The 26,027-nt window shown below is 42.1% G+C and overlaps 1 protein-coding gene across 1 annotated transcript; it reads left to right on the top strand.

The window, feature by feature from the left end:
- Positions 1 to 521: 521 nt before the first annotated feature.
- ACAD9 (acyl-CoA dehydrogenase family member 9) lies at positions 522 to 25,976 on the top strand. Its single transcript, XM_037384110.1, has 18 exons — positions 522 to 665; positions 3,015 to 3,108; positions 5,476 to 5,577; positions 8,756 to 8,862; positions 10,267 to 10,367; positions 11,925 to 12,003; positions 12,996 to 13,167; positions 13,712 to 13,785; positions 15,289 to 15,364; positions 16,047 to 16,117; positions 16,475 to 16,594; positions 17,442 to 17,570; positions 20,182 to 20,261; positions 20,827 to 20,953; positions 23,059 to 23,136; positions 23,969 to 24,097; positions 25,133 to 25,205; positions 25,680 to 25,976. Exons 1-18 carry the CDS (start codon positions 543 to 545, stop codon positions 25,778 to 25,780), a joined length of 1,836 nt encoding a protein of 611 aa, XP_037240007.1. The 5' UTR covers positions 522 to 542; the 3' UTR covers positions 25,781 to 25,976.
- Positions 25,977 to 26,027: the final 51 nt, after the last annotated feature.

Here is a 26,027-nt window from a genome sequence, read left to right as displayed (position 1 = left end):
AAACAAAAGCTGCTGCGAAAGGCACAGCAGATGAAAGCAAAGGCGGCGTATACACCTGAACGCCCTCGGTGCCTCGGGTCTCTGCAGCGGCTGCGCCGGGCACTCCTGACCCGTGAGGGTGGCTCGGCCAGCTGGGGTGGGGGCTGCCAGCTGTGCCGGAGCCCTCCTCCCAGTTCCAGCGGCACACGGGCTGGGAAGAGCTGGGGTTTGATGGAGATTGGGTGGCGATGCCCGTGCCCTCGGTGTGCCGGGCCCGGGCGGTGCCGCCTCCCCGGTGCGGGAGGGCAAGCCCAAGGCTCCGGGCGCGGGGCTGTCGGCCCGCCCGGCTCTGCGGCTACTGCAGGGCGGCGCTGGGGCACGGAGGGGCCCCGCGCACTGCGGGGCGGGGCGGGGACCGGGCCGGGCCGGGCCCGGCGCCACCGGGTACGGGCCAGGCACGCGCGCCGGAGGCGGGCTGCGGCGGGGCGGGGCGGTGCCGCGCCGCGGGGGCTGACGGGAGGAGGCGCGCGGGCGTGACGCGGCGACGCGCGGCGGTGGCGGCCATGAGCGGGTTCCTGCTGCGTGCGCTGCGCTCCGCGCTGCCGGGCCCCGCCGTCCGCCGCCTGCGCACCGGCGCGCCGCGGCCCGCCTTCGCCAAGGAGCTCTTCCTGGGGACGCTGCGGAAGGTGAGCGAGCGCCGCTGCGGGGGGCCGCGGTGCGGGGTGGGCAGGCCCGGCCCGGCCCGGCCTCATCTCCCCGCCGGCAGCGGGGCGCCCCGCCGTACTGCGGCTTCGCACCTGCCGCCCGTTACCGGCCGTAGCGGGTCGAGGTCCTTTGGGTTGGAAAAGGCCTTGGAGGTCACGGAGCCCGGCCGTAACCCGGCGCTGCCGAACCCCCACAAGCCATGGCCGGCGGCGACGCCTCTGCCTGTCCTGCACTCCCGGGGACGGCGGCTCCACCGCCTGCCCGGGCAGGCTTGCCCCGGCGCTTGGCCGCCCGTTCTGTGAAGAAATTTTCCCTAACGGTTAATCTAAATCTCGCCTGGTGCAACTGCAGACCGTTTCCTCTTGTCCCGTCGCTTGTTAACTGGGAGAAGAGCCCGACACCTCCCGCCTGCAGCCCCTGTCAGGCAGCTGTAGGGAGCCATAGGGTCCCGCCGAGCCCCCTCCTCTCCAGCCTGAACCCCCGGTTCCCCCAGCCGCTTCTCACAGGGCTTGTGCCCCAGCCCCTTCCCCAGCCCCACTGCCCATCCCTGGACACGCTCCCGCCCCTGTGTCCTTGCCGTGAGGGCCCAGCACTGAACGGTGTTGGAGGGGCGGCCTCACCAGTGCCGAGGGCAGGGGGACGGTCACCGCCCTGGCCCTGCTGGCCGCACAGTTTCTGACACAAGCCAGGAAGCCCTTGGCCTCCTTGGCCACCTGGGCACACCGCTGGCCCATGCCCAGCCGGCCGTCAGCCAGCGCCCCCCGGCCCTCCCCCGCCGGGCAGTTCCCAGCCCCCTGCCCCCAGCCCGCAGCGCTGCTGGGGCTGGTGTGACCCCCGGGCAGGGCCCGGCACTCAGCCCCCTCGAACCCCATGCGGTGGCCTCGGCCCATCGGCCCGGCCTGGCCAGGCCCCTCTGCAGAGCCCCCTGCCCTCCAGCAAAATGGAGAAAATGAGGCAGCCTGCTGAACGGTTACTGTAGCTGATGCTCCCTGTTGCAGTCCAGGCCTGTTTGCTCTTAGGTGTTTCAGCTGCAGCTGGGTTAAATAAATCGACCTGTTTGCACCTGTGTGCACAAAATGCATGGTGTAATTCTGAATGCTCAAGAACAGCCAGCATCTGAAGGGCTACTTTAAACCACTCTCACCTGTTCTTGCAAGCCTAGCAAATTCCCTACAGAAACACAGGTCTCTGTTTACATTGGGCTCTGGGCACTGAACTGTATTCCACAAAACTTATGTCAGTTTATCTTCCGTTTACTTCAATAAACAAGGGTTTATGTGAACTTTTGCTTACAGATTTTTTTATAGAGAAGATTGAAGTTCTTGTTTTTTCTAAGGACACCACTGGAAAAAGCAGTTACAAATTTGAGGTGTAACACTGTATTACAACTGTACTTGTTAATCCAAGGTTTGGATGTGCATTTATCAGAGATTAGAGTTAAATAAATTTGAAGAAGGAATCCACTGAAATGAGTTGAACGATAAATTCTCTCAGAACAGACCTTGTTGAGTAAAGTGTTGTGGCGGTTAGCAGTCAGACTCCATCACATTAAATCCCTCTCCATGTATGCCTTTCCCCCTACCCCCAAAAAAGTTTTCAATGCAACAGTTTTCTGAAAAACAACACCATTTACTAGATCCTGAATTTCTGGAGCTGATATGATTCTTCACACTATCAGAAAACAGGTTTGTTTGGGCGGAGTTAGACTTCTATTTAAAAGGGGAAGGATGATAAAAATTAGAAGCATGTTTCTCATGTAGTCTTTCAGTTCTTGTGTTAGTTGCTTGGATTTTTTTTATTTATTCAAGCCTGCCACATACGGCTTCCAGTTTATGACCAAAATACCAGAGTGATGATAAGGAGCAGGATGGAACTCACTAACCTTTGTCCTTGTGACATTAAACAGGTGGAATGTACTGTGTGTTTGCAAGTGATAGCATTTATGGGGAGCTTTGAAAACATAATGATAAATTGATTCTGATACGTATTAGAATTAACTATTATTTTTTTAAATCCCCAAATGGGATCACATTGACAAAATTCATGGTTGATGAAGGAATTCTGCATCCCCATAGTTCTTAAAATCTCTGTATTTCTCCCTAATGTTTCTGTTTTTCAGGTAACACCTTCTGATTTGTTTTTGGTATGTAGTAAAGTTGAATCCTGTGGATTTCATCACGTAAGGCTGTTTCTGAACATTTTCCACAATGCTTAATTTTCACAGTTTTTACAGTCTAGTAATTGAAAGGCATATGTTCTTGAATTTTTATTTCAATTGCATGAATCTTGCTTTTAAAAAACAAAAAATAAATAATTGCCTCTTATTTTAGGAAGAAGTTTTCCCTTATCCAGAAATTAGCAATGAAGAACTAGAAGAGATCAACCAGTTTGTAGAACCTGTGGAAAAATTCTTCAGTGAAGAAGGTATAGTTAGAAGTTTCTTATTCCTTCAAGTGATTGCAAAATGATTGAACTGTAGCACCTGAATAAACTTATTATACTTAAGCTATTTAAGTTACTTTATGGCCTTATTGCTAGTCATGAAGTGCTGCTGATTCTGTAGGCATATTCATTTATGGCTTTTTTAATATGGAGGTTTTGGATGCTGATGAGAAGACATAAATCTTCAAAATAGAAAAAAATAAGTAGATAAAACAGAAAGTAAAAGCATTCTGGGATAGAGGTAGGATTTGAAATGATTTTTAGTTTGGTTGAATAATGCTGTTTACCACTTTATACACTGTAAATTTGTCTGAAACTTTTTAACTGTTCTACTGTACTAAAACTGATTTTAGCAAAATTCAACAGAGAGACTCATAAATGATGACTCACTGAGAAGCTATGAAAACTCAAAAAGCATTTATGTTTTTTCAGTATTAGAGTAGTGATTCAATTTTAGAAGACTCATATTAGCCATATGCATTGCGGATAGGATTGCAGAGTGTTTCTTCTATTGCTGGTGCAATAGATAAGCCAATTCTAGAGCAGTTGTAGAAAATTGGTTTTTACAGACAGCAATTTCTGAGACAGTTAAACAGTGTCGTCTCAGGTTTCCTGCTGACAAAGATACTAGGTCTAGATTGCCAAACTGCAGGAGTTTGAAGAGGCCTGTAATTGGCACAGATCACAATTTATGAGATCCAGGTAATTTTAGCTATAAAATTGTAATGTTGCTGACTGACATTAAATTAAGAATTTATGCAGATTACATTTTTTAATTCTTTGCTTTGTTGGGGAGCATAATTTATGGAGCAAACCTCCTGATATTTAAGGGAAGAATTAAAATGTCAAATTACAAAGTCTTAACTAAAGTGGACATTGCTTATCTTTGTTTGAATTCACAACTACTTGTGTTTAGTTAGTTGGGGTAACTTATGGGTGTGGTAAAAATAGGTTAAGAGGGCAGCCTTAAACAGTGGGAAACTTGATATGATTGACACTGGGTAAGGAAATTCACCTTGGCAGTCGTTATGAAGCTTGACAATGTCCAGACGTAGGTCTGTAGGGGCACACTGGAGAAAAGGTTAAAAACCACCTTTCCCTCCCCAGAACAGTTGATGGCATACCACAAATACGCATCCGATACTACGTAGCTAAAAAATTAGCTGGGGAACAAAATGCCTTTTTTTAATATTTGTTTTCTTTCTGAATAACTTGTAGGAGAGCATCAAAATGTTTTGTTGCCTCCCCTATTATATTTTGTATAGAAGTTACAGCAGCATTTAACCGGAGCGAATGCGAGGTTTCTTTTAGGAAAAGATGCATTGCTTTTGCAGAATTACTTCATTTTGTGTATTTTTTGGAAGGATGGCTTGTGTTCCTTTTACTGCAGCTTATAGCCTTCCTGAGCTGCTCAATGTGATCCTTGTTTATTCAGCTCTTTTAATCCCCCAAGAATGTGAGTAACTCATAAGAACAAGATTTTTGTAATTAACTCACTTATGTTTTCTTTCTTTTTTTTTTTTAATAAATCATGACCTAGTTCAGATAGAAGGTCCTGTAAATTCTTCACTTACTCCAGTCATGGAATCTGCTAATATGCACAACCTGTGCACACAGAAATGTTAGAGAACCTGAAATAAAAATCAGATTTTTCCCACTTCCAAGTCCTTTTCCTGTGTATGTTGTGACTTTACAGCTATAACAATGTTCTTGGGACCTTCCAGTTGGTTCTGTATTTTGACTTTGATGGTATAATAAAGTGGGCTACTTAAGTGGCACATTGTTCTTCAGAAACAGAATTGGGACTTCCTGCTGTGGTGTTTAGGACTTGCCTGTGTGATTGTCATCCAGAGGCTAAAAATCATTTTTCTCTTTGCACGGGAGAGGGGGATGGGCTGGGGTGGCAGGCTGTGGCAGACAGCCCCCAGCCAACCTGCTGTATTACTTGTACAGAAGCCAGGCCAGGGTTGAGACTTCGCCAGCTGCTCTTGCCAGGAGGGCAAAGAGGACGGTCAGTAAGATCAGACTGAAGCTAGGAAGAGTAAATCTGGTGACGCTAGGGATGAGGAGTATGCTTGTATCTGGCGCAGCAAGCCCTGTCTTTTCTAAAGATGCTTTGGAAGGCTAGAGGGAAATTACGGCAGGGAGGGATGTGATGCTCCAGCAAGCCCCTTTTTCTCGAAGTTATTTCAGTTCTTCAGGTCTGGGCTCTCAGACTGACAGTTAAGTTAGAGATCACACTGCTGCATGCAGTGGCCTTGGCTCTGACTTGAGAACGCTGCAGGCTCAGAGATTTTTTTCTGCACTAAAAGACAGAGCTTTAAATTATAAAACCATCTGTACTTGTAGTGGACTCTAAGAAGATTGATCAAGATGCCAGAATCCCACCTGAAACTTTAAAAGGCCTCAAGGACTTGGGTCTCTTTGGCATGCAGATTCCAGAGGAATATGGTGAGTAAATGATCACAAAAGAATAATCCAGTAGTCCCTGTTAAGTGATGCATTTTGGGGTCTTGCAAAATGTGTCTGTACTATTCCATGTGTAGTCATTTGACTTGAATATCTAAATTAGGAGCAGAGGCTTCCTCCCTGGTTAATAAAGAGATTCAGGCACCAAGAATGTCTGTTCGCTCTACGTAGGGAGCTCTGCATACTCTTGGGCACCTAAGTTAGATAATTAATTTTAGATGGTGTAAATTCTTCTTAGAATAGCATTTTCCTTTTTGTTCTCTTTTTGGATGCAGTAGAGTAGCTTGACATTCTGTGGGTCTTGCTGTTCTTACTGATGGTTCCTAAAATTGTACTGGGTCCAAACTGCAGTGTCTTATGGAACGGATCTGTCAAAACTGTCACCTGTCATTGACAGATAGGAATGTGTTCAACCACAGAGAAGTGTGAAAGTATATGTATTAGAAGTATAGCTTTTGTATCAAATCTTTCCTGTGCAATACTGAACAAAAAGTTTTATGTCTCAGAGGACATTATAGTGCCAATTGAGATCAGAGGCATTAATTCCTCAGGGGATTAACCCTTAAACTTGCAAAGGAATTTTCAAGAAAATGTTGATCTTATTCTTATGCATATAATAAAAATTGGGATTGAAACTAGCAAAAAATATGTGAAATCTATAAATAAATGAGATAATTACATTGTCTGTTTTCTATTAGAAAAGAAGGAGACTTTAAAGAAGACAAAACTGACCATCTTCATCAGATAGTTTCAGTGGGGAAGATACCTAATTTTTTCAGAGACTACTGTGAAACAATATTTTTTTTTTCAGTGATTACAGTAATAATATATAAAGCTGGAGACACACCTCAGTATTTATTTTGTGTTAAAATAATACCCTATTTCTGGTAACACCTTTTTTGTTTGTTGTGTTAGGCAGTGTAAGTAGTGTTGCTCTGTTGTGCTGATTTCAGTTCTTTAAGTATTGATATACAAATTCATTAAAATACATTGGACAACTTCCAAGTACTGTAATATGGTGTGATTTCTGTTGAGTAATTGATTGTTAATTAATACTTTTGAAATGCATTAGAAGTGGTATTAAATATTTTTCATGGGCTTTCAGAACTAGTCAGGGTGATGTGACAGTAAGTTAGAAAAGAGGTTTGCAAGCTCTTTCAAGTTTTCTATTCAAGACCGTGTCTTGGAAGGGGAAAGATCTGGACAGAGCACCTTAATGCAGATGCAGGGAGAGAGGTATTTAGGAGTTAAGAAATATATCAGAAGAAGTCAGGAGGTTGGTGTCCACTGGAAGGAAGTGTTGGAAGTAGAGAACAAAGGACAGAGCTCAAAGCAGAATGGTAGGAAGCATCATGATGTTGGAAAGAATAACTTAGTACTGATTAACTAGAAACTGTTTCCCACTGTTATTTTTTTTTAGAGTCTCAAAGGCAATGTATTTGACTTCAAAGTCATACTTCAGTGTAATAAAATGTTATTGTTGTTTTGATCTTCTATTTTGAAGCTGTGAAACAATATTCTCTCAGCTTCCAGTTTGTAAAGGGTCGCAATCCATTCAGCATACGTGTAGAAAATCATAGTCCTGTTGTCTTGTAAAATGTGTATGCTGGATTGAAACCAGAAGAGGGAAAGCAGTCACCTTGCTATAAACACACTACTTTTGTCTGCACCATAAATAATATGCTTCTAATGAGGTTATTTCCCATTTTCTGTAGTTTAAACCTGCAGTATTTTTGGTGGTGATACTTGTCATATTTTAAAGCTTTTTAGCCACACATACTCAGTGCTTCATGCATTACATGGTGTATTTTGTAATGGCTTGTAATAGTGGCACATGTGCCAGAAGCATTACAATGGAGAACGTTAAGGGGAGAACTTAAAACTCATGTAAATCATGGATTGATGGCACTCTCTATACACGGGCATCACTGGAATTACTATGCACATCATCAGGAGTCTCCAGGCTGGATCCTGAACCCAGCACAGCTTAGAAAGGCGAAGAGAAGTAAGACTGTAGAGGTAGGAGGAGTGTGAGTTTTAATTTGTCTAAGCGTGCTCTGAAGGACAAAGGTGTAAGAGCCAGTGGTGTAAATTGATGGTGTCAGGGAGACTTGTTCTTGCATTTATTCAGCATACATAACATAGTAGGACTATTGAGACATCTACCAAAATAAGCTGTTCATTATGCCACTCTCTCATATAGAAAATCATTAACCTGGGCAAAAGATGGTCTTTATTAGGTAAAATTGTTTATTCAACAGTAACATATAAAATACTCTTAAATTACAGGGAGCAATACTTCTAGTCCTGGCAACATAAAATTCCTGAACATTGGACACATACAGATGCAGCTTTGATTTATCCCACTTCTGTTGTTTCCAGACTCCTCAGAAATAGTCTCTGTATTTGCAGCAGCAGATCACAAAATTCTTCCAGAAGGGATGTGCTGATGTCAAATTTTTTCTTATATATTCACATTTTTTTATTAAAGACATCTTTGAAGTGTTGTATTTGATCCTTTGGTACCAGTTTGGAAGTCTGCCTGGGACCTATTGTGTCACTTTTGTTGTCTGAGTCGTTTTCTGCCCTGTTTGCAGTGGCGCTGAGGACAGGCTGGCTGGCTGCGTGTGCCAGGACCAGCCAGCCCCGTCTGGAGATGTGGCCGGCATTGCTCCCTCTCCAGCTTGGTCTGCAGCTGGGCAGCTCTACAGTTCCATATGGGCTAATTGTCTGGCTTCGTAACGTAGCACGGAATGTCAACAAAAAAATGTTTTTCTCCTGTCAGCACAGAAATTCAGACTAGAGCAGGTTTTGTGCTGAATCTCTTACGATTTTCATATTGAATTCACATGGATTATGCTGTGTTTGCAATGCGTGCATGCATGCTCGAGCACAAACGCATCTGCTTTCTGAATAAAACAAAATCCAGCACAATTGTGCTTATTAAAAAAGTTACTGTTTTCATAATGTGTTCTTCTAGGACAGCTGCAGCAATGTGGTACTTGTTTGTGGACAAGTTACATCCAGTCTACGCTAAGGCGCTCTCCAGTTAACAGTGTTATGTTCTTGATGCTTCTGTACTTGAAAGGGAATTTTTTGGGGGAAGGGGCAAGTTAAATCGTAAGGTATTCCTTGGAATAAAACCTAGTATTTGTTCCAGGTGGTCTTGGTCTGTCAAATACCATGTATGCACGTCTGGGAGAAATCACTTCCTTAGATGGATCTATCGCAGTTACTCTGGCAGCTCATCAAGCTATTGGGCTCAAGGTAATGCTGTTCTTTTATGTCAGGTAGTTCTGTGCAACTTGCATAGAAAAGGTGAGGTAAGGTTTGTGTAAATGTGGAGTGTGGGTGTCACAAGTAAGAATTACAGGCAAAGCATACGTCACTTGGAAGGTTCTGACATCAGGTTGGGGGGTGGTGGTCCCAGCACCCTCTGCCAGTAGCTCAGCCTAAGACTTTCATGCAGCATGAAGACTGAATTTGAAGTACACAATAAAATTATTAGTCCAGGAAACATTGAGATAATAACTCTTAAAAAAATACCTTGAATAATCCCAAGGTTTTTAGATTGAGCAAACGTGATAAAAACAGCTAGAATATATAGTGAAATAAAATATCAGGGGGGCTGAAATTATGGGGAGGTGGGATAGCCATGCAGAGAATTCAGAAGGATGCTTTTTCTAGCTGAATGAGACTGCAGATTGGGGGAACTTAGAGAAGAAAACATACCCAAGACCAATGTGCTATCGCAAGCATGTGGATTTTAAACTCATTTTCTGTACAGTACAGCTTTAGGTATGTACCTTGTAGCGGTGGATGGATGGTAGTAGTCTGAAGCTTGAAACGGCAGTAAGGTCATTATAACAAGAAAAAATTCTTCATGGAATCGAGCAGACAGTGCTAATTAAAAATATGTATTTATTCCTCACATTACGTAAAATCTGACATCTATAAAAGAGGACTAGTGAGCTGAGCTGATTTTAAAGCAGTCTGATGAGGAGTGTAGTGTAGGGTGCAACTACCGTTAATTTTCCTGCTGTGGCCAGTTTTGGTCAGATGGGATTAATCCTAATTTGAGTAACTGTATCTTACCTATTGAACCATTGATTATTTAGCTTTATCATGTATTTTTGTATTTTGTCCTTCGCAAAAATCTTGCTGTACAAACATTAAATAAAATAGATAATTAAGGTAGGTGCACTCTCACAAAAAGTTACGGAGTGCCCATCTAATGAAATAATTTGGAACCAGAGTAAATAATATGTTCTGGTCTCTGATTTGGAACTTTGAAAATTACTGCTCTTGAGGTTATTAAAATAAAATTATAATGATAGTCCTTCCTTTCAAATTTGTCATATCTTCATTACTAACTCGGTGCCTTTCAGAGCAACAGTTAAGAGTTCACTTACAGGATAAACAGAGTGAACCCTACCCTAGAAGGCAGGCTCAACAACAAGCCATTTCCTGCGGGCATTTGAACACCTGTGTGATGACAACTTTGACATATTTTAATGTCTGATAAATAATACTGTCCATTGGTTAGTAAGCTGTCTCTTGTTAGGCCATAAAGTTTGCAGATAAAGCTTTGTCAACTTGATGAGGCATGTCAGCTTCATTTCTTTTTACACAGGTTGATGCCGAGTTGTTTTCTCTTAATTCTGTATTTAGGGTATCCTCATTGCTGGCACTGATGAACAGAAGGCAAGGTACCTGCCAAAGCTGGCGTCTGGGGAGCACATTGCAGCTTTTTGTCTCACGGAGCCTGGAAGGTACTGTTTTTGTAATCATAAAAGCTTCAGAAAGCACCAAAACACTGGAATTATTGTTATTTTTAATTACTTTCATCTTCATTACAGTGAACGTCGGGTTAATATATTAAATTAACTATTTGGTACATATGGCTTCAGTGTATTGGGTTTTTTTTGTTTGTTTGTTTGTTTGTTTGTTTTTTTAAAGGTGCACTTCAAATCATGTCATTCATCTTTCCCCCATGTGCTGCTTACAGCAGTTTCCATGAAATCACTAAACATTGTTATTCCCATCCCAGGAATTCATCCACTTAGTTTCTGGCATTACTGAGTATGAATTGAAAGGGTACTTTGTGCTATGTTAGAAATAATATGCTGTGACTGTTCTAGGATGCTTTCAGTTCTTTTTCAAAATTATAAAAGCCTGTATTGAAGGCGCTACCAAAAATAATAGGAAGTCATTTTGGCCTTGCCTTATAGTTTAGAAAAGGCATCTTTGTCGCAGCAACTTCATTTCAAAGATAAAGTTACATTTATTAATTATGTTTATTCATTGACTGTTGCTAGTGTGGCAATGCAAATTCTGTTAATGCAGAGGAGGTGCAGTTTTCTTAAAAACATACAGGTAGATGGTTCACTACATGACTGTAAAGGAAACCGATTGAAGGGCTGAGGCCAGTCAAATGTTCAAAGTTGAATCCTGCTTGTCCATACAAAACTATAATTTGAAACTGTCTTTTCTGAATTCTTGTCTGCTAGAATGACTTGCAGTGAGCATTTGATTTACTTGCTAATTTTCGTGTCGCTGTGATGTAAATACCTCCTAACCATTAGTGATGGTTTTTAATCGAGTCCTAAGCTGGGTTTTGACCCTCTAAAAGCTATCCCTCTTGCAGGTAAAATTTAAACTAGCACAGATATTTTTGCAAAGTGATCCATGGAAGGGACTTGGAAGTAACACATGGGCTAACTGTGTTCTGAAAGTCTTCTAACATCTTTATTTAGCCCAGTGTTATTTAAAAAGATTACCAGCCTTAGTAACTTTAACTTCAGTCTTCTTAGAGACCTTAGTTTTAGTGCACAAAAGCAATCATTTGTAGAACTGAGTTTTAGAGATCTAACCCTATTAAAATACCAGCTGAGATCTGGCTGTTCGAAGAACTCTGAAAGCCCAATGTGAGCGTTGTGGCATTTTGGTTTGTGGAAGAGAAAATTCTTTCAGCGGGGAGATGATGTGCTGCTTGTTGGGTTGCGTAATAAGGTGGTGATTCAAGAGAGGATATGAACTTTTAATCACAGAATGGAAACTTTGGTTGTTTTGTTGTAATTCATCTGCTGCTTTTGCTCCTGTAGAAAGTATTTAATGTGCCCAAGCGCTCATTGATAGAGACTATCACATGATTGTTTTTCATTTCTGTTGAAGCTTTTTTCACTTAGGGTATAAAACCAAGGTGTGAATTTTTGAGGAACAGCTTAGACATTTTAAAGGATGGGAAGAGGAGAAGATGTAATTTTATTTTTTAAAGCATGTTTATTTCTTTTATTTCTTTAAATATTAACAACTTTTTTGGCTTTTAGTGGAAGTGATGCTGCATCTATCCAGTCAAGAGCAACCCTCAGTGAAGATGGGAAGTACTTCTTATTAAATGGCTCCAAGGTATCCACTCGCAGACTGGAAACGTGACAGGTTTTTGTTACAAGTTTATAGGAAGCATCTTGGTTTTTTGCAGCATTGCGATCAGTTGTTTTTCCTAAGTAAAGGGCTAACTTGGCAGCTGCACCACAATTTTGAGGTTTCCAAGCTAGTGAAGGATGACCCTGTCAAAAAGACAACCTGTGTTGTTTTAGGGCCAAAGAGAATAGAAAAGCACACTGTTCAGGGAATAACCTTCGCTGAACTCCTGGTAAGAAAGATGTGAAAAGCCGCTCTTAAGTGTCATGTCTGTACCGCCAGCTCAGGGTGTTTGGCTGCAGGGAGGGTTGGTTGGTTAGCCCCCTTTGTGACAGCATAGGCAAAAAGGAACCGAAAACCATATTTTCCTCTCTTAGTTCTTCATGCCAGGTTTTGTAGGTAATTTTGAAAGAAAATTTGGCATTGAATTGGAAATAGGGCTCCTTGGAGCATTCTGCTAAAAGAAACAATGGCAAAATACAGTCTTGAAGAAATGTGGAGATATATGGTTTCAACAATATTTGATAGATTGTGGACTTGATCTGTAGTTGTTGATACATTTGCGATGTGAAGAAACCCATCCTGTGGGAGAGGCTGTACATATGTGGCCTGATTCAGAGAGTTTCTCATGAGAGTTGAAATTATTTGGGGTAAAGTGGTTCTACAGTAATCTGTATTACCCTTGTATCCCTCATGTGCCATAAGTACCAGGTTATACAAGTGAAAATGCACTGTGAATTTTAATTTGATTAAAATCTATATTACAACCTATTCTTATAGTTGCTCTAAACCATTTTGTGGTCAACTTTCCTTGGAAATGTGTTCAACAGAGGCAAACCAGTAGCAAAACACTCATTAGAATTTAAGGGGAGAAGCAGCAATTGTTCACCACTTTGTTCTTTATGAAACACTTAAGAACAGTGCTCACAAAATCAGAACAAATATATTTCTTATATCTCTTTCCTCTCTCAAAACAGGTTTGGATATCAAATGGTGGCCTTGCTAGTATCTTCACAGTATTTGCTAGGACAAAGGTTGATGAAGATGGACAAATAAAAGACAAGATTACTGCATTCATCGTAGAGCGGGATTTTGGTGGAGTCACCCATGGGAAACCTGAGGACAAGTTAGGCATTCGAGGATCCAATAGTAAGAATCACTTAAAATTGTTAACAGAAATTCGGAGGCAAGTGAGTATCAACTTCCATATTTTCCTGTGAGCCCTTCCAAATGCCAGGTGTGAAGTAAGAAATCCTTATTGTATAATTCTGCACATGTGAAGCGTCCCTAACTATGCAGTGAAAGCACTTACTGAGAAGATTCAGTAACCAAGTCAGTGTAATCTAGAAGTAAGTTTCCATAGGCTCTTCTTGACCTCACTGACAATGTTAGTTTTTCACCATGTATCACTTGGGCTTCAGTGCTCTCTCAGTTCCTCAAAACGGAGACGAAACTATAGTTTGCTGTTTACACAAGGTACATTAATTTTACTTTGAATATTTTACATCAGTAATTGATGTCAACTGCAGTCTTTTCCGAAATTCGAACTTCTTTGGCAAACTGTATGTAATCCCGTCATAAACGGTGCATAGGAAAACCTCACTTCTTACTACAAAAAGAGCAAATTATGTTCTTGAATGCCTGCTAAATATTTCTACGTCATAATTCAACAGCAATTAACTCTGTGTTTCAGCCTGTGAAGTACATTTTGAAAACACCAAAGTGCCTATAGAGAATGTAATTGGAGAAGTAGGAGGGGGATTTAAGGTAAGTAGTGAATAACTACTGGTGATTTTTAAAAGCCTGAAGAAGACCTTTCCCCCCGCACCCCCCATACTGAAGTTTTCTTACTGGTAGTGTGAACGTTGCCAGACTGAAGAACAGAGGAGGACAGACTTCTTTGTTTACCTTATGTGCTTTGTATTAATTGGTTTCACTAGCACAGTGCACGAGCGTGCCGTAACGTCACATTTCTATGTGTTTCTTCCCGATACAGTTAGAGAGCTGGTTCTGCTTTTGATTTATTTATTCCGTTGGTTTGGCTTTTTATTGTTCTTCATGGCATACTGTTCTCTTCAGAGAAGGGAGCAACTTTTTCAACAGAACTTCTGAATTGAACCAGGGAAACGCCTGCTCTTTTCTGCAGGCAGGACCGTGGGCTGTGTAGGAAGGAAGAGAGAGAAATTGGTGTAACAGGAAATGGTTTGAGGAAAGTCCAGATCCTGTCCAAGGCCCCGTGGTTGTCCCGTGATTTTCCAGGGTTAGATTATTGCACAAGGAAGTTATGGGAGGAGTGCACTGACAGGCTGGCTCTGCCTACGCTGCCACTGCTCTGGTGTTGGCTTCTCTTCAAATTGCATCAGAGCAGTGTGACACCAGTAAAGGTGACGCTGGTCACTTGCTGTTGTAACTTTTCTTTGAGGGTCTGACATGTGGATTCACCAGACTGGTCTTAATGGTCCTTCTCAGTTTTCTTACTCCTTCTGTAGCAGGCAAGTCCAGACCTAAATGCTAAATCAAATAATCTTCTTTGATGTAGTAAAGGTATTAAAAGATCTTTATGGTTTCTTCTTCAGATAATTATTACAAATTAAGATGCAGTAACAATGACTTTTGCTAGATTTCTTAACAGTCTTTGAACTGTCACCCATGTTTCTCTTGTTAAGAAACTACTAGAAATCTTTTTTTGTCCGTTAAAAAAAATCTTTCTTTGTACGTTATTGATCTGTGTTTCATTCCTACACCTTTCATTCTGGTTGCCTTTTCTTGTATGTTGCTGAAAAACATCTGAAGAGGGAAAGCATCCATCGCAGGTCAGCTGCAGGGAAGATTTTTATATTTGGCTGTTGTGTGTACACATTAAACAATATTCCATTTTTCTTAGTCTGATAAACTTGAGCAGTGCTGTCTAGTTTGAATTTTGTTTGTCTAGTTGCAGATAAATACATTTTTATCTACATTTTACCTTAATGGAGTTTGAATAGGGGATTACTTCCAGGTCACTGGATCATTAGTATCTGAAAACTATTTCAAATATGAAATTGGGTGTAGAAGGTCACCTGAAAAGCTGAGTTTTGAAGCTTCATTGCTGGGATGCTGAATGCTGTGCTGACCAAGGTGAGGGCAGGTCTCACAGGATAGGAGGTGTATTCCAGCGACAAATGAAATCCAGGAGAGCACTGAAACATGAGGCAAGGGAGCAGTAACCGTCATGGCCTAAGGAGAAGCTTTGTAGCAATATTGCCTAAAAACCATTCCTTTTCTTCACAGGTTGCCATGAATATCCTGAACAGTGGAAGATTCAGCATGGGCAGTGCATCTGCTGGAATGATTAAAAAATTGATAGGTGGGTGAATTTGCTGGATGCCGTGCAGAAAGCTGATATGCATAAGGTAGATAGCACAGTGAATCCAAAACAGTAAGACATCTTCATTGTAATGACATCGCTGTATTGTCAGTCATGACATGCTTTGACTTCTTTAAAACACTGAAATATTTTTATTAATTTTTTTATTAAAAGCCTGTTTACAGTGGTTTAGCACTGAATTCTTTTCAGTTCATATAGGGGAAAGTTATTGCCTCTGTTGAATTTTACTGAGGTAAAGTGTCCTTACTAAGAGAATAGCAGGTATACTGCTGCTTTTAGAAGGTATAATCTGCAAAACCTCCCACTTGAATAACTGGCTCAAAGCTTATAGGCAGTGACAAATAGTGAAATTAGTTTCTACCAATAGTTACCCAAAATAGTAACAGAAATCCCTCTAATCCATTAGCACCAAAAGGTGCCTTCCCTAAAAGTACAGGTTCAAACCTCAGATTCGTGTTTAAACCGTTGTTCCCAGGTTTGATTGACACCGTCATTTTGGGGAGGGGGTGTGTCCCAAACAGCTGCTCCTGAAGCCGCAGAGGGCTCGCTGTGTATGGGGTGAATGCCACAGTCAGTTGTAGCAAGACACCACCAGGAACGGTCTGTGATGCTTATAGTTCTGTTGTTTTGAGATGGATTTTTTTATGTTTTTTTTTTAAAGAAATGACAGCAGAGTATGCTTGTACCAGGAAACAATTCAATAAGAAACTGAGCGAATTTGGATTAATTCAGGTAATAAGAAATGAAAAGCCTGTGTGCTTTGTATTGGCTAAGTGCAAGGACATAGATTATGCTGGGGTTCTTTTGGCTGTACTGGTTTAAAGAAATTGCTGGAGGTACCAAATTTGTGTAAACTTAGCACAGACTTCTGTACATTCATCTTTTATAGGTCTAGAATGATAAACGTAATGAATAAAGTTAATTTATTTTTAGATTTTTCATGATTTTTTGCAATTGTCCTTTTTAGTAATTAGTATTTGATAATATTTTAAACATATCAAAACTGCAGTTGTGCTCTTAAGTTTCGGGCTTGATTGTGGGATTTTGCATCTGAATTAGTGTATGATTCCTCACGTTACCGTTTGACAGGAGAAGTTTTGTTTTATGGCTGTGAAAGCGTACGTAATGGAGAGCATGGCTTACCTCACTGCAGGAATGATGGACAGGCCGGGGTTTCCAGACTGCTCCGTGGAGGCAGCCATGGTCAAGGTGATTAACTTTATTGAAAGGCTGGCCTACGGTTTTAAGGTGGTGCAGACTTAACACCTCTCATGGTTTTCAGTCTACACTCCAGATTGCTGCGGGGTCTACACTCCAGATTGCTGCGGGGCTCAGCAGTTGCATTTAGACATACGGTACAGAAACCTCAGCTAGATGAAAAAAACAGACATTACTGTTTGCTCTGTATCCCACATACTATTGATAGCCTCACATTCAGGGTTTTGTCACCTTACGAAATAAAAACTGCATACAGCAGGTCGGGACTGTCATGGTCTTCTTGAACTCTGTTTTTATGAGGCCTCACACGGTGGCAGGAATAAAAAGACACTCAGTTCTGCTTCCAGCGGCAGGCCTGGCTCAGGTGCTCGTGTCCTGGCCTTACTTCAGAACGGGTTGCAAAATAAATACTGAGCAGGAGCTGGGCCCACTCTCTGGAGCGCAGTGCTGGGTGCTGCTGGTCTACAGGCACCCCTGGGGGGAGCCCACAGGTTTTCAGCCCCCGTTGATGGTCCCTTGTGGTGTGGTCAGTTCAGAAGAACCTGGGCAGGCGTGAGGGGCTCCAACCCACCAGCTACAGCCCATCTTCCCGTTTGTGGCTGTCGCTCTCCCGGGAATGTTTCCTTAAGAGACTTTTTTGTGGATTGTAAGGAAATTACTTCATTTTGACCCAAATACACACCCTGAGCCATGAGGATATTATTTTAGGCCCGCTTTTAGCAGGACTGTTGTAACAGCAGTACAGAATATTACAGCAATGTCACACAGAGGCAATAATGGAGCAATGTATTCTGTATTTACTGTGTAGCGTGGAGATTAAAGTACCATTCAATGGCAGGTGTTCAGTTCGGAAGGTGCCTGGGCTTGTGTAAGTGAAGCACTGCAAATCCTCGGAGGCCTTGGCTATATGAAAGATTACCCCTATGAACGATACCTCAGAGATACCAGGATCCTTCTGATTTTTGAGGCAAGTATCAATATACTGGTCTTGCAGTAAACTGAAATTCACGCTCTCGCATTCTCTAAACCTGGGCTGAAACCCGAGCGTGCAGTTGGAACAGACCTTCGTTCGTTTAGTTGCAAAGTGTAATAGTTCTAAGACTGAAGAACTAACCTGTTTTCTTTGGAGATAAGGATAGTACTTTCTTATAATAAAATAAGATCTGATGGCTTTGATAGGCTAATTACAAAGTTTGAGTTACAGTAGGAACCGGCAGCAGCTTTGCCTCTGAAAAGAACAAGCTGGTACTATATATACGTGGTAGTATATCTACAGTTTTATATACACATATATGTACTGGTAGAGTATATATAGTTTCTTAAATACTTAGAAACTTTCTGGATGTTTTTAACAAAATATGCAGCTGTTTTACATACCCTGTTATGCAAAAAACAGCCTCAGTTCATGGTTTGGCTTTGTTGTTTTGAACAGGCTAAAGGAATCTAAATGAGCATAAAAGCCTGAAAGTATTTTAGTTGACAAAACTAACTCATCAGTTTACGTTCCGTAAATAGTTGTAATTACATGTGCTGACTCATGATGAAACCAGAGTCCTGTGTCTGCCTAAGCAAGAGCCTTACACGAGTGACATTGGCCATCTTGCTTTGTATCGAGCGTATTTTGAAACACTTTTGCTGCTTTTATTCTCATGTCTCTGTACTAATAAAAGCAATAGGATTTGGTTAAGAAGTATGGGCAAAATATTAATTTTTAAACAGATTGCTGGAATAGGTTTTTCTGGGTTTTTTTGTGGCTAAGCTGCTTTGTTGGTGCCTAGACTTGAGTAACCTTTCCTCTTGTGTGCTGCTCACGAGTGAAGCAGGGAAACTTACACAAGGTGAATTTAGAGGTTTAACTTACTGATGTGCATTTCATGTATTTAAAAACAAAAGAAAAGTTGGCTGTGAAGTTTACTCTGCTTCCAAGCTGGATTGTCAGTGCCCATTCATCTGTACGCCTGTGTCAGACTTGCAGGCCTGATTTTTCTTGATGGACCATTTAGAAATGATGGTTTAGCTGCTGGTGTCAGGACAGCAGGGGTCCCAGCGGCACAGCATCGCAGGGACGAGTTGTGGGGCTGCGGGTCGGGGCGTGGCAGCCACCGGGCTGCTCTTGCGAATACACGTGCGCTGCGCGTAGCGTGGGCAAGTAGGAAGAGTCAGTTCCAGGGCTGATGAAGGAGCAGAGCCAGCCGGCCTGTAAGGTCATCCTCCTCCGTCCCGCGGGGTTTGGCCTTTGTGACTCCGACAGACATTCTGACCAGGGAAATGAAACCCAGGTGCAAGGAAGGAGTGCTCTCCGGACTGGCCGAGGCTGTAGGGACGGGCTGTAGGAAGTCCTGTCATTCCGCTCAGTTTTCCCACAGATCCCAGCAGTTGCATGAACTTACTGTTCTGCTAAAACAAGGCGGTTGTGCTTACCTTGTTTACCTCAGCCCCTTCACGAGGGACCTGCAGGCAGCTCCGGTGAGGGCAGTTTTGCTGCAGCCAGGGACAGAACGCTTGGCCAGGGACACTTTCTGTTGTCCAACAGCAATGATCGGTGGGCTGTGCCGTGGATGTGCCCCTCCAAAACCTCCCACTTAGTCTTAATAACAGACAAATGCTTTTTCTTCAAACTGTCACCTCTGTCACTTGGCCTGTCACTGGCTCAGTACAGTTTTGACACTGATCTGATCCTCAGGGTGCTTTTCATCGGTGACCAGCCTTCTGTGCTTTCATCTTTGTTCTTCAGCTGTCTCTGTTAAAAAGTCAATTGTATAATGCATTCCCAGACATCGAATTGTGTAGTATCGTCGTAATTTCTTGGTCTGCATTTGCTTTCCAAACAGGCCCATTGGGCAGTTTTACAAGTATTTAGATGTTCCTTTACTGGAACAATGCAGAACCTATTTCTTACTCCAGATGCATTTAGTCTGGTTTCTTTTTTGTTGTGATACAAATGTATGTTTAATAATGAGAGGCTTAACTTCTTCACAGCTAAATGAAATCCGAACGTATAGTTGAGATAAAGCAAAAGACAGCAAACATTTCTGGGTGGATGAAGAGTAATCTTTTAATACTAGAACAATAAAAAGGGAAGGCTTTCAAAACAGACCTGCTTGGAAAACATGAATATTGCTAACTTTATAGCTACCTAAAGAACCTGTCTTCAAAATTATACATATACTTTGAAAAAAAAATTATTGATAGAAGGTTTAGTCTTTGTCACTTGCTTCCAGTATCCCTGACCCTCTGCAGCTGTACGTCCTCTACCTCCCCAGCTCCGGCAGTCATCGTGTCAGGCAAACACCTGGGAGTGCAGTTTTGGGCACAAGTGTGTTTTCCTTACAAGTGATGATCATCCTTTGTCTTACATAGAGCTCTCAAAAGAATTTTATCTCACGAGTACAAATGCATTTTAGACTGTTCCAAGGAAAAGCACAGCACAAGTTATTTAGTTATTTAGCCGCTAAAAGTTTCAGGGGAGAAAAAATGTATACAAAATATTAGCACAGCATACCTTGATTTTTTTTTTTTTAATACTAAAACTACTTTGAACTTGATACTGACTTCACTTTATATTACTTTTTTTACAGGGAACAAATGAAGTTCTGCGAATGTATATTGCTTTGACGGGTATGCAACATGCAGGCAAAATCTTAACTGACAAAATTAAGTATGTTCTTATTTATTGCTAGTATATTTTATGAACTAAACAGAATGTGATACGTGTTTAACTGTAGCTAAAAGGGGGAACCCACAGTGTTTTTCAATGTATTATCTATCTAAAATGTAGTTCAGTGTTACAGGGGTCCTTCTTTTTTCTCTTTTAATTGGATGTTTTATAGATCTAGGGATCTCGGCCTTCGTGTATTTTATCTTATAATTCCAGCTTGTGTAAAATTCTTTCAAGACCAGTAATGAAAATTTTATACCTTCAGACTTTATTAGTCTTATCGGTAAGACAGCTGTAGTGTACATATTGAGTACATATACTGGTCTCTGGAATTTATTGTATTTTTGAGAGGAACTGAAGATGAACAGTGTTGTGTGCTCCTAAGGCCGTATAATTGTTCTCCAGACTTCATAGTAATATGGATCAAAATACTTTGAGATTCATAAACAAACTGCAGGTTTTTTAGTAAAGCATTTACAGTTTATACTGGTTGTCTGAACCTCCTGAAACTTCTTTGCAAACCAGGACATGGCCTGTAACAGCTGTTGTTTACCCAACATTTTAGAGAAATCAAGAAAGGAAACGTGGGAGTGGCACTGGCTGAGTTTCTAAGCAAATTGCAGGACACGATGGGGAAAAAAGTGGATTATGGGCTAGTTGGTGATGGTGGAGTGGTGCATCCCAGCCTGCAGGTAAGGGGGGGCGGGGGGCAGTGCTCTCTGATCAGATCCAGGCACTGCTCTTTCATATTTGATTCCCTTCACTGCTTGTGAGAGCTTGATGTCCTGTTTATGCAAAAAAAGTGTGCGCTTAGGAACAGCAAGGTAGAGAAATCTAAGCAGATGTTTCTACCACTTCAGGGGTAAGGACTTACTACCTTGATATGCACCCACATAGTATCTGTAACTATGAAGACTGCTCTAAGTCTGTATTTGTGCCAAATCCAGGTTTGTATCCATTCAAGTAATTTATATAAATTGAGACTTCACAATATTCCAGTCTTTGTGATGGTCTGGTGCTGCCCTTCATAATAAGCTCAGTTACAAAACACAGTATTTTTTCCTGTTTAATAGTAACACAGTTTGAGATATGAATTTCTGTGCACTGTGTATACATACTTGCTTAACTGCTTACTTTGTAAATAATATTTATGACCAAATATGAATGGTCAGTTAATGGAAAAAAAGAGGAGGTACGTTTTTCCTACGATGTTCTGTTACTCATTTGAAAAACCGTACCAGATGATTTTGCCCGTCGGTGTGCCTGTCCTGCAGGTCAGCTCTTGCAGGCACACAGGTAAGAGGATTTGCCAGGACTTGCTGATGCTGGTCCCTTCTCCCAAGGAGCCCCAGTGCAGTGGCACCTCCTGCGGGCAGGTACGCTGCGTTCTGCAGTGCCACCAGAGTAGGTGGGTGCGTTCGCTGCAGCGGTTCTGACCCAGCTGACACTAGATCCGGCTCTCTGAACAGCCTCAGACCGACTTACCTCCGGTCACAGTGCAAGAATCAGCAGAATGAGTTAGTTGCGTTTATGAATTTATAAAAGCCATACGTGACACTGGAAATTTTCTTCCTACTTAATGCCAGAATGTGAGAGTACTGGTGAATTCACACGGTAGTACCAGATAATGTTGATTCTCAGGGTTTTCGTAAACTGCAGCACGCACTTAGCATAAGAATTAGATTTGCTGTGCAGAACTAAACGTTGCATTAAGAATTTTTTCAGATTATTATTTTGCATAAAGACACTACGGAAAAGTTACCAAAAGTAAAATATAGAAAATTCAAATGCATATTTTATAGAGAAAGAATAGCGCCTGTCTGGCTTTCAGCAGCAAACTGAATGAATGAATGTTAAAAAACCCAGTGCTTGCCAAGTGAAGACCTAGTATTAGCTGGGCTTCAGGATACCAAACTGCACCTGAACTGTGATTTTTTTTAATTTTTTTTCCCCTCTCAGGAAAGCATCAAGATTTTATAATCCCATTCCTTTTAGGTTCATAGGGAAACCTTTCCCCCTTTTTAGCTGGGAAGGAAAGGATGTAAAATGGTGAAAGATTGTCCCTTGCTGGGAGCAGGCGCTGCACCCATTGCCCTGTTGCCAGATGTGGTGAATTTATGCCATTCATCCATGTGGTGCAGCAGACACGTCTGTAATTATGCCATGCAGGGTGCTGGAGTTAAAACAGGAGAGAATGAACTTGGAATACCCTGGATTTTCAATTCTGAACCTGATGTGTTCTGAAATCCTGGTCAGTGACTGGAATTTGGTAATAAGCGCAGTATTTAGCAGAAAACTGCACTGCCTTTTTCTTAGAGAAGGAGCGTTTGTTCTTGTGGGGCAAACATCTTGGGGCTTGCAGCGGTATCTTCTTCAACAGCCTCGCCTGTTGTTCAGGTTGGTATACATTCCTCCTTCATTTCGGTCACTCAGAATTGATTCCAGCCCTCTTAACGTTCTGCTGGGCTTCAGTCTTGGCTCATTAAAAATAGAAAATTAGTTTTGTGGTTGAGAATTCTCATTTGTGCCTTGCCTGCTAAGCCCACCAGCAGCGCTGGGCTGCAGCAGCCGGAGTGGGGGCCTGGGGCCGGGGGGCACAGCACCACCCGTGCAGCAGGCAGCCCCTGCCCCAGCCAGGGTTCGGGCTGTGGGCTGCGCAGCTCAGGGCAGCTCGCACGTCCCCGTGACGCGCTTGTTGCTCAGCTAAACGTCCTGTTCCAAGGGGGCAAGGGTGGGCTTGGTTTTTTCCCTTAGAAGACTGCTCAAATTGTTGTGTATTTTCTGTTTTATTTTATAGGAAAGTGGCAAGAAACTTGAAGAAAACATTTATTATTTTGGAACTACAGTGAAAGGCCTGCTAAGTAGGTTTGGCAAGGTAACTCGTTCCTTTTCTGTTACCTTTATTATTGAATAGTTTATCCTCAACCAAATTGGCCTGACTAGAATCTAGAGTGGACTGTGTGTGTGGCAGGGGCCAGCCCCAGCCCTTCCTTTGCATGACACACTGCCACGGGAGGTGAGACCATACATTCTAGACCCAATGTAATGGACAACTTCTGTTTAAAAGAAAAAACAAAACAACAAAAAACCCCACAACAGAAGAAAAGACGCAGCAATCTCTGTGCAGGATTTGTTTTCTTTTGCCTCTGACCCAGGCTGCTGCAGTGACTTGTGAAACACTTTGCTGGGAGCAGGCGCTGCACCCATTGCCCTGTTGCCAGATGTGGTGAATTTATGCCATTCATCCATGTGGTGCAGCAGACACGTCTGTAATTATGCCATGCAGGGTGCTGGAGTTAAAACAGGAGAGAATGAACTTGGAATACCCTGGATTTTCAATTCTGAACCTGAAGTGTTCTGAAAATGCTTATCAGCCTGGGCCCCCCATGGTCCACCTTGCCGAACGCGTTTTTTTGAACAGGCTTAATATGGTCGGTACTTCAGTGTCAGTGATTCGGCATTTACCAAAGTGGTTTCAAGACACAGCAATTTTACTGTTGGCTGCAGCCAGAAAGACTGTTAAAAGGTGGAACACGGCTAATCCCAAGCTGTTGAAGGGCACAGACAGCATAGTTAATCCCGTTAACCCAAACCTTTCTGACTCAGGGTGGAACCCATCTATGCTAAATAAGTACGAACCTAAATACAAAGTAAGAGAAAAATGTTTTAAATTGAACTACAAGCTAATAACCATTTCACTCTTCTAGACAATAGTGGAAGAGCAGTTGGTTCTGAAGAGAGTGGCAGATATAGTCATTAATTTATATGCAATGACAGCAGCTATTTCCAGAGCGAGCCGGTCTGTCAGCATCGGGCTAAGAAACCATGACCACGAGGTAAGTACGCTTTAATTGTAGTCATAACGTATAATGATGTGAAGCATACAGGCAGACCCGCTTAATGTCTGCACTCCTGGATCATGTGGCTTATCAGTGGGTATCTGTTACGGTTGTGCCTGCCGAGGGGCCTGCAGGAGGGGGCACTGCCCCTCGCCCCTCGCCGTCTCTAAGCAGCTGCTCTTGCCTGGCCCAGCCAGCTTTCCCTCAGCGCTGAAACCTGCGCGAGCATGATGCTGGCCTCAGAGCGCTCTGGACCAGCAGGCGTGGCACGCTGATGTCTTTGCAAAACAACACCAAAGAGCTTTTGTTACACTTTAAAAGTACATTTGTTAAGAATTTGTATCTACCACAGCAAACTCCTGTAAAACCCACTGCACCAGAATGTTTCTAAGCCAGTCCGTACGGCAGTGCAGTAGCCACACCAGTTGCCTCTCAGGTGCTCTGACAGTGTGCAACTTGTACGTTCATTGTGTGTAAAATATTTGAAACACATACATTTATGAATGAATTACAAATTTACATGTTCTACTTAACCCACTATTAGTGTGCCATACAATTATTAACAAATAGTAACGTAGAACAGCAACGATATTTTGCCAATACATTTATTGACAGTGAGAGTTTGACATGGTGACGTGCAGGTGATTGTATAGTAGCTTCTGTAGAGTCATGGTAACAGTTACTCTTCAGGACAAGTAAATCTGCTACAATCAAGTGTTAGACAAATCCAGACTGATGAAGGTTTTTCTTCACTGGCCCTAAGGCTTCACATTCTGTGCGTGTGAGGCCCTGCTGGCTTTATTACCAGAAGTGTCTTCTAGGCAATTCTGAGTGAAGGGGTCATCCCAACTCCCACGCTCAGTAGCTGTGGGGAAAAAAGTAACAAGTTAAGTTTGCAATGTGCCTCACTGGCCTGCAGTGCTCTGCTGCCGAGAGACAAAACCAGAAGTTCAAATGATTGTATTTTTACTACATTGTTTTGCTAGTGAAATTCATTCACTAGTATTCAACTGAGTTCTACTGTTTTCTCAGGTGCTTCTTACAAATATCTTCTGCACGGAAGCATATTTCAAGAATAATTATGCCATGGCTCAATTACAAAAATGTAAGTTCTATAGAATAAAATATTTTTTATACTCTTATGGGTTTTGCAGACTGTGATCAATAATAGCTGGTTTTGATGTGATCAACAGAATAGTTTTGCTCTGCTTTTAATTTGGATGAGGAACAGAACTGGTATCAGTTGAAAATGAAATCTCTTCATTTAATAGAGAAACTGCAGTAATTCTTTTTTTCCTACTTTGGGGAGAAATTTTCTATATAAATTTATAAATATAAACACAAGATATAAATATTCTCCTGTAGAGAAAATACTAGATAACAATTAGGTGTTTGACCTGATTAGGCATTTGTTCTGGGAAACACAGTCTGCAATAATCAGTTGTCTTCAGAAGCTGATGATAATTTTTTTCCTGGCACTGAAGTGCAGATACTTGTATCTGTATTCTAAACTCCTTTTCGAAAGAAATTTCAAAAAACTATTAACACTTCAGTTAACTTCCCTTCTGGTTCTCCACAGATGCAGACGAAAATCTGGATGACTACATTAAAAAAGCTGCAAAGCATGTACTGGAGAAGAGAGCGTACACCTGCTCTCATCCGCTGGACAGGACATTCTGATCACCTCCCTGACAGCGGATACGGATGGATGTAAATCGGTGACTAATTCTCAGCAGTTCAAGTATTTGATACCTTAAAAATAACTATTCTATGAGTTTACCAAATGTAATTAGCTGTAAGAGTGTAAAATACAACTTCTAACCACAACTTCCTATAAAGAGGATAAATAAATAAATCTTATTTACATGTCAAGTTATCTTACCAGCTGTGTATATGTCTGTTTCCCTTGGAGCTGAGCTTTGGATGG

This window comes from Falco rusticolus, chromosome 4, assembly GCF_015220075.1.
Source record: "Falco rusticolus isolate bFalRus1 chromosome 4, bFalRus1.pri, whole genome shotgun sequence".
NCBI lineage: Eukaryota > Metazoa > Chordata > Aves > Falconiformes > Falconidae > Falco > Falco rusticolus.
The sequence above is the reverse complement of the archived record's forward strand: the minus strand, read 5'-3'. Positions and strand labels throughout refer to the sequence as shown.

Bases quoted from the DNA above. Each gene is read 5' to 3' on its own strand.
- ACAD9 (XM_037384110.1), top strand. From the start codon at position 543: ATGAGCGGGTTCCTGCTGCGTGCGCTGCGCTCCGCGCTGCCGGGCCCC. The intron at 5,578-8,755 runs GTGAGTAAATGA...TATTTGTTCCAG, and splicing joins GCAGATTCCAGAGGAATATG to GTGGTCTTGGTCTGTCAAAT. The intron at 12,004-12,995 runs GTATCCACTCGC...CTCTCAAAACAG, and splicing joins TCTTATTAAATGGCTCCAAG to GTTTGGATATCAAATGGTGG.